Below are 14,646 nucleotides of genomic sequence, written 5' to 3' on the forward strand. Positions count from 1 at the left end.
GAAATTGCTAAATCGGTTTTCAGCACATGCACAAAACATCTCCATATCTACAAACACATTTGAGGCAATGCTCATTCCTGGTGGAAGATTATAAGAAGGGGGACTTTAGAAATGAAAATGTTGAAATTTTAATATATTCATCATCGTACCGTGAATCCTTTGAGGATTATGGAGATTTCTAAACTAACTCTAGGATTGGAAGTTACTCTGTGTCCCCAACCATTCCACAGATATCCAGCCTTCCCCATCAGCACCAAATTTGCATTGTCACTATTTGCCAGCCACATTCTCAATGAACACCTTTACCAGCCGACAATTAAAAGGGGCGATTCTCTAAGGTTATCACGTGTACATTTACAAAAATAATGGATAAAATGAACGTTATAATTTCTTGTAAAAGCCACAATATAGCTTGTATTGTGTTGTCTCAGCAGGCAGTACCGCATCAAGGTTGAACGCCATTATAAACCACAATAACAAAATCATCATATTAACCCAAGTCTTGTTGAAGCCTTGAAACCCACCACAGGATGCATTATTCTTCTTCAACACGTACAAAAATGCAACGATTACTTGTAATAGATTACAGGAGATTTTTGCCAGCAGGTATGATACGTTGACAGTTCGAACTGTGAAATCTGACAAGGAGGGATATTGAACCTTTTGATTTGACAAAAAGTTGTATTGAGGGAAACTTGTGAATAGACAAGTAGTGATGACAGAAATGCTCTTATAGGTTGATAAAGATGAATATCACAGCTTGTAAGCTTAGACAATTATTCTTAATATAAAATGAACTGTATTGGAATGAGCTCTTGACATGAAAGGCGCTTTACAAATGTAATTTTGTTGTTGTTGTATTCTGAAGAAACGAAAAAGGCCAAATACTGCAATCTGAAATAAAAACAGAAGTCACTGGGAACACTCAGCAGCTCAGGCAGCATCGATGGAGAGAGGAAAGTGAGTTTAACGTTTCAGGTCAATGACCTTTCAGGTTCTGATGAAGGATCATCAATCTGAAACGTTGACTCATTTTCCTTTCTCCATAGATGCTGCCTGACCTGCTGAATGTTACCAGCGACTTCTGTTTTCATTTATATTCTGAAAAAAATGTCCTTACTGAGTGGAGGCTGTAGCAAGTGGCCTGTTTTGGTACACCATCCCGCAGGGTGGAGATCAGGGTGCTCTGCATCAAGCCAATAGTCATAATCGTGACTCCACCCATCAAAATGGATCTGAAATGAACAAGAACAAATATTACTATTGAATATTTCAAAATCAGTAGTGTGGCACACATGTTACCGTTTTTTAAAAATTATTTTAAATACGCAGGAGTTTGAAACGCACCAATTTCTAATAGAACACTGAGCTGCAAATGGGGAGTTGTTCTCGTAACTGGGATACATGGGAATTCTGCTCGGATGCAATTTAGTTCCAGAGTTTACAGGACATACTCCAGAGTATGTTTGACATACGCCCAGAATGGAATTCCCATTTGCGATTTGGAATCTTCATTGAGGAATCCCATCAAATTACTGCACCTTGTTCCGTCTCTCTATCTGCTTCCAAAAATCTCCCAATGGCTCTTTAATCATATCCTCAAGCACCTCTGAATTCTTCCTGCTTTTTGCTAGCTATTCATGGTTAACGGTTTGGATGCATTGTTTATGTAAGATGTTTTACTCTCAGTCAAGAAACCACACTTGTGTGGATTAAATTATTAAATCACCTCAATGTCAGATGGTGTGTATTAACCATGATGACTCAGTACTCCTCCTGACTTGGCGCACTGCTGCTTTTGTTCAAAATTGTGTGCGCTGTATGGTAAACAATATACGTGATCGGTGATACTCCCAGCTTTTGAGAAAGTTGAAGAATCTAGTGCTCCCAGCAGTTATTTTTATACCCTTGTCCTGGCTAGGTCCAGACCACTTTTACATCAGCACAACTACTGCTTCTGAGAAAAGTCAACCTTATATGTGAATTAATTGGAATCGTATTTTACGTTTTGGCCTTTTTCTAGTTAACCTTCTAACTGGATTTCTAATACATCAGTGACTGCAAATGACAGCTAATTACTTTTACAAATTATCTGGGTTGGAACAAGTGAAATAAGTTCATGCATAGTTTTTCTATGATAGATGGCATGTTTTTGCAAATGCTTGTGGCTATCATTAAACATGTTAATTGATGTGTAAAGTTTTTACTTGCAACTGCGCGTCAATGCAAACCTGAAGTATCTAAAATTACTTTTTTCTCTTAAGACTTCATGAACAATTTCATTCAAATAATGCACAGCTTTGTGATTAAAATGCACACTGCACACAAGCCTGCAAAACAATTGCGTAACCTATTCCATTCTAACTGGGTCATCTGAAGACTACACAAAAGATGTTCCCTACACTTGCTCTGCAAGGTTCTTCCAACTAATCGACCTTGATTACTGATTTGCAATTGAACGACTGAACTTTACAGATGTTAACAAAACAATTTACGAGAACTTAATGCATGCTATTACTGTTGATTTTTCCTCAGTGTTCAGATTTCATGATCGTAATAGAAAAAATTGTTAATGAACTCAGACTGTCTGCAAAAAAAATCATGCTAATATTAACACGTTTTCTTTTTGCTCTCTGTAAGAACCTCCTAATTGGAGCAGCTGCAATCTGGGTCAGTCTTGTGATAAACGGACACAGTCTATGGCAGCCAATTAAAGTCAAGAATTGATTAGAAAAATGCGCATAGTCTACGCAACCTCGATAATTAAGAAAGTGGTCTTCTACTTTGGGCAGAGACAACCAGAAGCTTGTTTGATAATAATAAAAAATGATAATCCTTGCATTTGATATAGCGCCTTATCACGTCTTCAAGATTTCTCAAAGTGCTTCACATGATATACTGTAAAGTGTAGTGACTGTATTTTCTGGGTGAAACGCGGCAGCCAATTGTGCACAGCAGCGTCCCACAAACAGTTGTGGATTGAGTTACCAAATTATTATTATTAAATAAGCTTGTTTACTTATTTAATACACTCCTTGGGTTAGGCACGGTCACCAGATGCACCAATCATCTGCAAATAAAAATGTTATTGAAAATGACTTGAAATCTCTGCATTTTTTAAACCCAATCTCACCGAGACCAGGTGATGGGGCTTCCAGGAAGAAAAAAAAATTTCATCAGCAGGAACTCCACTGGCTGGACAAGCAGTTGGGTGTTTGTCAGACAGTGTTTGCAAAGGCAAGGAGCACTGTTTTAGGAAGCTAGACTTCAGCAGTACCGCAATGCATATTCTGGGGCCCCAAGTTTTGGTCCAGCCAACATATGCTTAATATTTTCCGAGATTAATTAAGCAGGGTGCATCTCTGTGGGAAAAGAGCGCACATTCTATTCTGGACACAGGGAAATTTCCATGCATGGATGGAATTTGAAATTAAGTATGAATATTTTTAAGCAAGGAGATAGGTTTCTGCACATGTGGCTGAGAAAAAAATGCATCAAGTGGAATTTGAATACTCCAATGTAAAACTATAACAGAAGTAACTCCATTTTTAATTAATTGCTCTAATTATTTTAAAAAGTTATTACAATTATGAAAAGGAATTACAGATAATTTCAACCACTCTAGTAAATATTTTACAGAAGATAAAAAAGTCAGTACAATAATAAAGATTCTTATTAAAGATCTGAAGAGCCTGTGAAATATCAAGATGGCAATCTAGGATTCACTGAAGCAAAGACTGGTAGGGGAACGAATGGTTTAGACCGACCATTAGTTCTAATGTTAGCCTTTGTGAATTCAGTGACAGGCACATTCACAGTACATCTACTGTTCTATAGAAAGAGCCAAGTATCACAGGAAATGGTTCACTGTACTTGGTTAAAATCCAACGAAACCTTTTAAAACTAACTGTGATAACAAAACATAGTTTATTTAAGGATAAACAAGGCACTACCAAAATAAAACTTCCCATGCTTGGGACATAAGGGAATATGAGAAATACTAAAATTATAAAATAGAGAAAATAAGCAGGATAGGAACAAACTAAAAGGATACTGCACAGCTGCACAGTGAGCTGATCAACACATTGCATCATGGATGGACTTCAAACTAGCTACACTGAGTTTCCTATCTGTACCCATCTGACTCTGCCATTTTGAAGAAGGCTCAATGGAATTCTATCGCTGTGTACAACTCCCAGCAAATGAGGTTTTATACAAATGAAATGAAAATTAACTGATTTAACACAGATTTATAAAAGGCACATTGATCAATCTGGTCAAGTGGAAGAAATTACCAAGCATAGGGCAAAAGCAAAGACAGTGGATATAGCGTATGAATTAATAGATACATGGCTGAAGGACAAGCAGAAAATGGGAACAATTTGATATGTCTCAGATTGGCAAAGCAGAGCGAGCGACATGCCTCAAGGGATCAGTTCTCTGATCTCTCTCTTAATTACTATATTCATACGAGTTTTGGACACGAGCATTGGAGGTACGATGTCAACATTTGGGGATAATAATGAATTAGACACCGTGGCAAACTAAAAAAGAATGCCAGAGAATACATGGAGGACATACAGATGTGGAGGATAAGTGGCAGTGTTCATCTCCAAGTCATTTGTGAGCAATGTGAACAGCTGGCCATTCAAAAGAGACCTCTGCAGTGGTCATACATTCTGAAAATCAAATAAACTACATGTACTGGAGAGCTGTCGTTCACTAGTTAGTAGTCGCGCTCTATTCAGGTAGGTTTAGATGAGGATTTCAATACAAGTCTCCATTAAGGATCAGCTAAACAACAACAACCTGCATTTATATAGTGCCCTTCAACACACATTTACCTTATTGCCTTTGGTGGTTCTGAGCACATTGCCCTAGTTGTCCGAGCAAACTAGCTCTCAAGAAATGCATGTACAGAAAGCAATGTATATAAATGTGATGTCCATTATTATTACCTGTCATATTTCTTAAACCTACATCCCTATGACTTGGAATTACATATCAACACCAGAGAAAATAAAAAATGAAATTGTATTAATAATAAGGAATCCAACATGGGCAAATGGGGACTTCTTACAGTAACAGGAAGGATGTCACTTTGACCTTCGAGGACCTGCTCTGACACAATCTCATTTCTGAGGCTAAGTTCCCAGTTTTCTCGCGAATCTGTACATTTGAGTTCCATGATGCTCCAGTTAATTGTTACATAAGAGTTTTTTTTGTGTTCTGGAGACGTCATCTCACTCATCCATTAGTTTTAATGGAGTTCAGATTTCAGATTTAGAACTTAATTAAGTGGCAACTGAGCTTTCGGAATGGCTATTAAATCTAAGTTAACAGCTATGATTTTATTGCAGATCACCCAAAAAAAGGAACACCAATGAGGATTTACAGCAGCTTCGAAGGCTGGAAGAAGGGAAAGCCTGAAAATATCAGTGAAGCTTAGTTATGTCAAAGGAATTATTACTTCCGATTCCATTTTAGTCAAGCTTTCCCCTCACTAAGCTACTCTGTACTTTGGAGGTGCGTTCAAATATCGAAACAGTACCTTTATCCGTTGATCGTCAACATCAACAATTGTGGTGACCCGAATCAACATTGGGTTACGTTTATCCACAGCTTCAAGTTTCATATTCACCTGGAACCCGTGCAGTGCCCTCTGAAGAATGCAAAATGAAAGAAAATATAATTTGTCAGGTGCCAGCCTGGCTCAGTTAGTTGCGCTCTCAACTCTGTATCAGAATTCCCACATTGGGACTTTGAACCCACAGTCTGGACTGGCTGGCACTCCAGTATTGTACTTCGGGACGTTGCATTGCTGTACTTTGGATGAGATGCTAAAACGAGGAATGGTCTGCCAGTTCAGGTGGGCATGTTGGCCAGGACACCAGGAGAAACTCTCTTCTCTTTTCGAATAGTGCCAAGGGATCTTTAACGTTTACCTGAACAGGCAAATGGGACCTTGGTTTAAAAACACCTCCAACAGTGCAACAACCCCAAGGATTGCATTGGAGTGTCAGCTTAGACGATGTGATTCCAAGTTCCAATATGTAATCACTACAGTGAATAATGAGATGTAAAGCTCTGAATGCACAAAAAGAAATGCATAGAAAAAAACTAGATTTTTAACCTTTGCAACATATCTTCTTGCATTCATTCCTTTTCGTATTTTATTAAGGTCTTATTTTGTATCGTTATCTGTGTCTCTCTATTACCGTGCACACTGCAGCCCCAGCAACCTTCCTATCAACAATTCCCCAGACGTTCACATCAAACTTCAGCAATAGACTTCACAAATAGTGCTGTCTTGTTTTTCTGCTGTAGACTAACAGGAGCAGGGATTGAGAAAATATAATTCTAATTAAAAGAAGCAGACGGTAAAGGAATTGGACCAGACTCTGGAGGAATTTAAACATCCAAATTACACGGAGTCCAATGTTTCCACAGAACATTACAGGTTATAAGAGACATTTTGCTCAATCAGTAATGTCACTATAAAAATTCCAGTTACACCACTATTGCTCATTTGAATTTAGATGATCAAGTGTCTCTTCCACTTCCAGCTCAGCTAGTTTGAAAGGAATACTTCAGGGAAAATGAAAAGCTAGATGGTTGTCCAATTATTAAAAGAAAATAAAAAGCCTTTGCATAAGCAAATTTAAATTATTTCACATTACTACCTGGGCAGTATGCAAGGCAAGACTCAGAAATACAATTTTAATTAAGATTTATATATTTTTTAATTTTAAAGAGAGAGACAGAATGCGGGTAGCACTACTGCGTTTCCCTGGAAACGAGATATAGGTTAGCCCCTGCCATTGCTGTTGTTGGTGTGCTGAGACTATCTGGGGCTGCCTGCAAATGAAAACAGTTGTGTTTCATTCCTACAATCAGAAAGGGGCAAATAAAAAAAAACTTAATGACAAGTATATCCAATATACCACAAGTGGCAGGAAAAATTTAAACTGATGCTGTACTGCCAATCCACATTTAAACAGCAGATACCTCTAATGGTTTGGAATCCTAATGTACTTTGTTACAATAATTTCCAAACCAGTTAGTCGTGCATTTAAAGACACTGCAAGGAGCTATATGGTTTCCCTGCTCCAGAATAAAGCTGTTTACCACTGACTGCCAATACTCGCATCTCTTTTCGCAATTCTTTCTTCACGACAATGGCTGAAATATATTAGAGGGAAATAGGAATATGCTAATACAGCAAAACTCGCATGATTCTCATCTTTATAAATTGTATAATTTGTATCTTGACCCAAGTTCCATTCAGTTTTCTATCAAAACCATTTAGGTTTCTTTGCACTAATCTTATTCATCACCTCCTAACTCAGAACACAGCTCCCCTACCCTCCATCACTCCTGCACTTACCGGCTGCATTGAATCACGGGAAGTGATGTCCTAATCTGTCAACACATGTGCACTTCCTGGCCGGCTGCATTGAATTGCAGAGAACGTAAGCTTGATCCACTTTATTTCCTGTGATTCAATGCGATTCCAATGCTTGCCAGCAAGTGTGCATACGGCAACAGGTCAAACACATTGAATTGCGGGAAATGTAGCTGCATACGCACATATAGTGACAAATTACAGCAAGCACACTAACGTTTTTGTTGAATTACGCATGCGCAATGTAGATTATTGATTAAATCAGATGTTATACAACTTAGTTTGTATGCAACTCGGACTTCACACAAATCATATTAAATGTTATGGTCCCGATGATATGACTTGTGAGTTTTACTGTATTAATAATAAAAACCTATCTTAATTAAAAACAAACTGACTGACTTTACCACTCCCTGGGGTCAGGTAGGCATGTATGGGACTGTATCCCAACAGGAGTGAATAGAGAAAAAAGTGGGGGGGGAGGGGGAGAGTTCAGAACACTTCAGTTTTATTCATCCCTTTTTCAGAATATCAAAAGCCCAGAATATCTAAACTATAGTCTTGTCTATCTTGAGTAAAAGTGCATTCAATGCACTACCCACTATTGGCCCTGGAACCTTAAACAGGATGCTGTACACACTGCTGTAAGGGGTAAACATACAGTGGGCACGTTTCTGCTTGAGAAGTCCATTGCAGGGCACACGCAAGGGGAAGAAGGCATTTACTTGGCTTACCTATTCTACATTTGAAATCTACAAATGCATTATATGCCACCACTGTCTTTTTGAAGAAGACCATCTTGAAATAAAATACATTTTACCAGAGTGCTTAATCTTAACTGCAGGATCACCTCCTTGAGGGGTAATAGCTTTCCTCATCCATTCCTATGGGTAATTAACTATACTGCTTGTCATAATTGTGAATCTATTAATAAAGAGCTAGCCATAATGCTCATTTGCAGAATATTTTGAAAGATTCTCCCACCGACTGGAATTTTTTGACATTTCTATGTACAATTAAGAAAACTAATTTCGCCCAAAAAACATACAGTCAATTCACTTTACAGTATATTCTGTGAAGCTTCTTCAAGATGTCTCGAAGATGTGATAAGGCGCTATAACAAATGCAAGGATTATTATTATATAATTAACCAACTTAATCAAACTACATTGTTCCAATTATAAGGCAACCTCCTCCATCCTCCTTTCCATTTTCATAGTTATATTGGGAGGGAGTTTAAAACAAAGTTTAAAAAAAAGCAATATAGTCATTATAAAGCAGTCAAAAGTATGTTTTTGACAATTTCAGAACAATGTTATTAGTTATATTAGTTATATTAGTAAAGGTGATAAAATTATTCCAAAGTTTCATCACATTGTGTCAGCTCCTCTCTCTTTCTCTCTTCAGCTTTCTTAACTACAATCTTTTCTATGATTTTCTCGTTCTGACTCTCTTCTCTCTATCGGCACACTGTTAATTAACACTTACCTTTCTTTCTCTCTCCCCCCTCCTCCTCCATCTCCCACTCATTCACTCCCTTGCTAACTGTTCAGAGCCTTCACAATATCAGCTAAAAATATTCATTGGTGGAAGAATTTTGAAATTGCATATGTGATGCTACTCAGGCCCAGACTGACCCACAGTGTGTGAATACAAGGCAAGTAGCAGTTTTTAAACTATAATTTAGGGAAAAGCCTCCTTATATTCAGAATAATATAGGATATATCCCCGAGTTGTGTACTCCACTAAAAAAATACAGTCACTACACTTTACAATATCCTGTGACGTGCTTTTGAGACATCCTCCTGATGTGAAAGGTGCTAGATCAGGTGAAAGGATTATTATTACTGCAGGGTTGTAGGTGATATTTATACACCTATACATGTGATACCGGGAAGTTATCACATACAAACCTTGAAAACTAGTAATCAACTGAGTTTCTGCATTTGGGACTATTTTGTGCAACAACGTTAACCAGACGTTACTGATCAGAAAACACTCTCAGGAAGCACACATACACTCTGAATTGGATGCTTTGGTAGTACTCAACAAATGGGCAGATTCTGTAGCTACATTCTTATCAATTGCTGCTTGACAACATTAGTATGATTAGTTGAAGGGTGGCGGGGAGATGGTGGAAAGAAATAACTTACTGTTTTGAAAGCGCGAGCTGGAGCTGGAGAAGCACCCGTCTCTTCTAAATACTTTTTCCAAGAGAAATTTTCTGGATCAGGATATCCTAAAATAAAGATACCTATAAATTAAAATACAATTTGTAACGAGGTACATGTATAAAAAAAAAGGCTACAGAACAGACTGAACTCAAAAGCTCCAAAATATAGTTGGAAAATTTGTCTCCATTTCAGAAAGAATAAAGGATTTATATATTCAGGCATGTCCTAAAATTATGTGCTGCACCGTGTAATTATCGGTTTAGAAAATAAAGGTTCTCTTGTTGGGAAATACCAATTGTTATCAATTGGATCGGATCACAAGCACACATTGCCAAAGATTGATAAATTTACCAGCTAGTAGAGAATCAAGCACAGGTGTTTGGGAAGATTGAAACATTTGCAATCAACTGGAGAATCATCGCTAAAATATTCCTAACATAATATAGATAAGTACCATCTTTCTAGCTACAGTAATCTCTTGAAATATATAATTGGGTTTCCATTTTGAGCAGATGAAGTGATTCCAGCAGTGTTTTCTGGTACTGAAGTTTTTTTTGTCAATCTTACAAAGGATTCCGCAGTATACTTTTCTATGATGCAAAATTGCTTGTTCTTCACTTGGGTCATACATAATTTAACACACTTCAAGATACGAGGTGATAAAATAGTTTGTATTCTTTGTACTACAATATGACACCACTTTTATCTTCAAATGGCCTTGTAAAGCCACTATGTCAAACAAACAGACTGCAATGAGAAGAAATCCAATTTAAAAATCAATTTCACTTCCTTTAGTAGTAGTATAGTCCCCCTACGAAAATCCTAGTAGAAATCCCTTTAGAGATAATAATAATTGTTGCATTTGATATAGTGCCTTATCAAGTCTTTGAGACGTCTCAAAGTGCTTCACAGAATATACTGTAAAGTGAATTGACTGTATGTTTTGTGGGCGAAATGTGGTAGCCAATTAAGCACACAATGAGATGGGAATGTCTCTCAGTGTCTGGCCAGCCAAGAAATCACAAAGAAATGTATTGACTCATTTCATGGCTGTTTGTGGGAATCGGCTGTGCATAAGTGGTAGTCGCATTCGCTACAAATACACTTCACTTCACAGTAAATCCTATGAAGTGCTTTGGGATGTTTTCCAGACGTGAAAGGTGCAAGGATTATTATTAATAGATAAACGGAGTTAATCTAAAGTTCTGGAACAGTATCAAGGTTCAGATGATAATTTTAAATAATTTAAGATTTACCCTTGTGGTTCATAGCATAAATGAAACCTCATTGGGATTATTCAATTGTAATTCATTTAAACCTACCTTTTATCCTCTGTGTTAACTATCGGGTACTTAATATAGAAAATCCTTCACTACTTAATTCCTCAATTTTGCTGTTAATGCAATTACAGCTGTGTAAAAATATACTTTAGACACCTTTCATTGGACACAGTGAGGTGAAAAATTTGACTTTTCTTTACAAATTCTGTGCGCTATCGAAAGTATTATTGAATTCACACAAAGGCATTGCAATTTATAATCTATTGCTAAAGCCCAGCAGTGAATGTAAAACATTCCATTTTAAAAAAAGTCAAACCAAGTAATGGATTAGCTACTACTTCAAGATACACCAGATGGTAATTTTCCATCTGTTCCCCTTGCATCTAGTCAAAGAAGATCTTCAGTTTGATTCAAGGCAGATTCAGTGCACTGGTGGAAATGATAGTTAGGAAATTATAAAAATATCAATTTATGTATTGATGCTTTTACTTCTTGCCCAGTGAAAGAGAGATAGAAGGGGAGAGATAGAAGCAGTTCACAACATTCATATATTCCTGCTTTGTGATTTTTGAACCAAAGGACTAAATGGATACATTTGGTTTCTATGCTTTGATAAGCATTAAGAAATGAAATGGGATATTATCAGGTTGATTGCAAATGGTAACCACCACAAAGCAGATAGCCAAACATCCGAGTTAATCCAGAATTCAGATACATTATCACTTGAGGCAGAATTTTCTTACAGCTAATTTAAGTAATGAAACTACCTTTAGATCCAGCAGAGGGCATTTAATAGTGCTAACATCATTTGTAAACTATTATTTAAGTGTGCAATGTACAAACATGCTTTGTGTAAATCATTAATGCAAACCCATCACTCCACCATTTTGTTTAGTGTTAAGAGACTTACATTAATGGCTTTCTATTAAATAATTGAAATAGAAATGAACTGTGAATAAATATTTGCCTAATACATAGAATATTTTCAATTAGGTACTAAATAGTCTTCTATTCTGTCAAATCATGTTGTAAGTAGCTAACCCAATACTCATACGTTTCATAGTACATGGCGTTTTGAGTGCTATTTATATCATTTTAACGTTTAAGAGTTCTTGTTGGTAAGGCACCAATTCTCAGAGTTCATCTTTACTGTAATAGCCTGCTGTTTCGGTCACTGCATTTTATGCCCCAAATCTACTATGCACAGTAACTGCATGTTAAGAATCATGATTTGCTTATTAGACTGAAACATGGTGCACAGTAAGTTCTGTTAATGCTACTAATAATTCCTCTGTTGAGCTTTCTCAGTCTCTGAACATACAGCAGAACTTTATTTATCTACCATAACTGATTCTTCTCTCCCCCACTCATGAGGATGTTTTATGATGTTTGGTTTTTCAGGACCTTACCAAGTGACTTTGGTGATGTACAGCATCTCTGAGAACTCAGTGAATAATTGGAATCTCAGTAAATAATTAGAACTGTCACACAAGAGGATCCAATGTATAGACGCAAGTATTTTAGATTGAAATTGCTTGTATCTTCATACTATCCACATTATATAAATTCATAGAAAACGGTAGTTGCATGAGCCCAAAAGACATGGAGTTCTGCTGAGCTACCCAGGCTTCAACATCAACAGCACCACAACAGGCTACACTACTCCTGGTGTCAGGTAGGCATTTATGGTACTGTCAACCATTTTCTTGCACCTGCTACATAGCCCTGAGACCTTGCTCCACACAATTACTTTGGGTTTTCCAAATCCAGCACTAAATTCTCCAGCAGAGAAAAGTTATATCAAACAAACAATTGTTACAGACTACAATGTTCTCAGAAACACTGCATTTCACCAAAATGGCTTGGCAAGCTCCCAAACAACCAAACATCATAAAACACCCTCTTCATGTAAAAGCTACTCGCATAAAGTTACAGAATACACAGAGGAACTGACCTGTGATAACAAGCTCTGTATGACTCAAACATTTGAATGAACCAAGATTTGAAACTTGAGATTGACATATCAAGCAAGGTGCAGGTTTATAAAACCAAGCTCGAGAGGAATTCAATCAGGCCTCTGGGATGGGAAGATCTGACTCATGAAAGATCTCTACTTTTTAATTCTTTACTTGACACGTCTCACATCAAGTATTTTATTGCGGTTCATTTTTCGGTTTCTACTTTATTTTAGACAACCTTTGGGGGTCTAATTTGCTTGTTAATCTAACCATTTGCACAGAGAGAATTGTTGGTGCTCTTAGTTTATGTAATTAACAGCCACTTAAAAGGATTTATTATCAAGTTAAGAACCAGTTCTTTTCATTGTTTAATTATATATTTAAGAGCACCTATAATTCCCTCTGTACACTTAAAATTGCAAATACTGAGCAGAAAAAGCAAACTAGTGCAGAAACAGAAGCAAGTCACCACACACTATCTGGCACTTATCTCAGGGAGATAAACTGAGAATGTTTCAATGTGAACTGAATTGAAATTGGAATTGAGGTACAGATCAGCCATGATCTTATAGAATAGCAGAACAGGCTTGAGAGGCCAATTTCCATGCAGCAAAGCATACCTGTACACCAACAGCAACAACTTGCATTTATACAATGCCATTCATGAAAGATACGTCTTGGAGCGCTGTACTGAGTCTGGAGACCAAGCAAGGGAAAGGGGAGAAGTGGCACAGATGTGTTTGAAGAGCTCAGATTTGAGGCAAGACTAAGTGGTAGATGGAAGAAATTCCAGAGGTTATGGTACCGTTACCCTAATATGATGCCCTCGGAGTCCCTTAGCGTAGTGTTTAGTGAGCGAGCATCACAAGCGAGGATCTGGGTTTGATTACTGGGCAGTGCGAAACCTTAGGCAAGTTTTCTTACTCCACACACTTCTGTTTACCTAACATTAAGTAGGAATCCAGTTATTAGTCGAATGGTAGATAGCTGTCTGGTGGCAATAATCCCTTCCCCTAAAAATATGGTCACTCAATCCACGACTATTTGTGGGACAATGCTGTATACAAACTGCGTTTAGCCCACAAAATACACAGTCAATCCACTTTACAATATATTCTGTGAAGCGCTTTGAGACGTCTCAATGATGTGATAAGGCACTATATCAAATGCAAGGATTATTATATATACTGTTGCAACTAATTTTTCAGGCCACACATGCAACAATACTCCCTTGCCCCCCAGTAGTGCACATATTTGGAAAGCAAATCATATTCAGCAAGTGTGAACATATTTCTACAATTTCATGTTTTCATGTGTTTCATGATCTAATATTTTAATTTTATAAAATCTAAATTTGGCCAGAGGAATTTTGTACTCAGAAAAAAAGCTCCCACGCATTGTTATTAACACAACTGGCTGTTAAAATGAAAATGGGATGAAAAAAATGTGACATTCAATGTGATAACCAGACATAATACTCTTAATTTCAGTGCCAGGTCCTGTTAATACCATCTTGGCACAACCAAAGATTTAAAAATTTTAGTTCATATTAACATTTGTATTTTTAAAAAATCTCTTGTGTTTCAGAAATACTTTTTGAATTTATAACTTGTTGTAAAAAAATCTCCAAATCTATTGGGAAATTTGTCCAAATCCTGCTTTGTCTCATGATGATTTTTCCATGATTTTTCCAAATCATTATAAGCTCACACAAACCTCAATCTCTGACACTAAGAATTTTTGGGGGGCTGGTGCTAGTGGTCGGCCATCGATAAGACTAAATTTACATCAACAATATGTTTTATTCTATTTAAATTGCTAACGCAGTA

At 37.1% G+C, this 14,646-nt stretch overlaps 1 protein-coding gene across 5 annotated transcripts in view; it reads right to left on the reverse strand.

The window, feature by feature from the left end:
* The window catches only part of LOC103183895 (lethal(3)malignant brain tumor-like protein 1), a 135,341-nt gene that overhangs the window by 68,656 nt on the left and 52,039 nt on the right, over nt 1-14,646 (reverse strand). For 3 of the 5 annotated variants that reach the window (XM_042331881.1, XM_042331879.1, XM_042331880.1), the window contains 3 exons: nt 9,559-9,659; nt 5,552-5,662; nt 1,121-1,235 (listed from right to left, as the gene is read on the reverse strand). In XM_042331881.1, coding sequence (XP_042187815.1) covers nt 1,121-1,235; nt 5,552-5,662; nt 9,559-9,659 — 327 coding nt within the window. The remainder of the gene's footprint in view (nt 1-1,120; nt 1,236-5,551; nt 5,663-9,558; nt 9,660-14,646) is intronic. The other 2 variants (XM_042331882.1, XM_042331883.1) reach the window with 2 other exon arrangements.

The sequence above is a fragment of the Callorhinchus milii genome, unplaced genomic scaffold (genome assembly GCF_018977255.1).
Source record: "Callorhinchus milii isolate IMCB2004 unplaced genomic scaffold, IMCB_Cmil_1.0 Scaffold2, whole genome shotgun sequence".
In the NCBI taxonomy this organism is placed as follows: Eukaryota; Metazoa; Chordata; class Chondrichthyes; order Chimaeriformes; family Callorhinchidae; genus Callorhinchus; species Callorhinchus milii.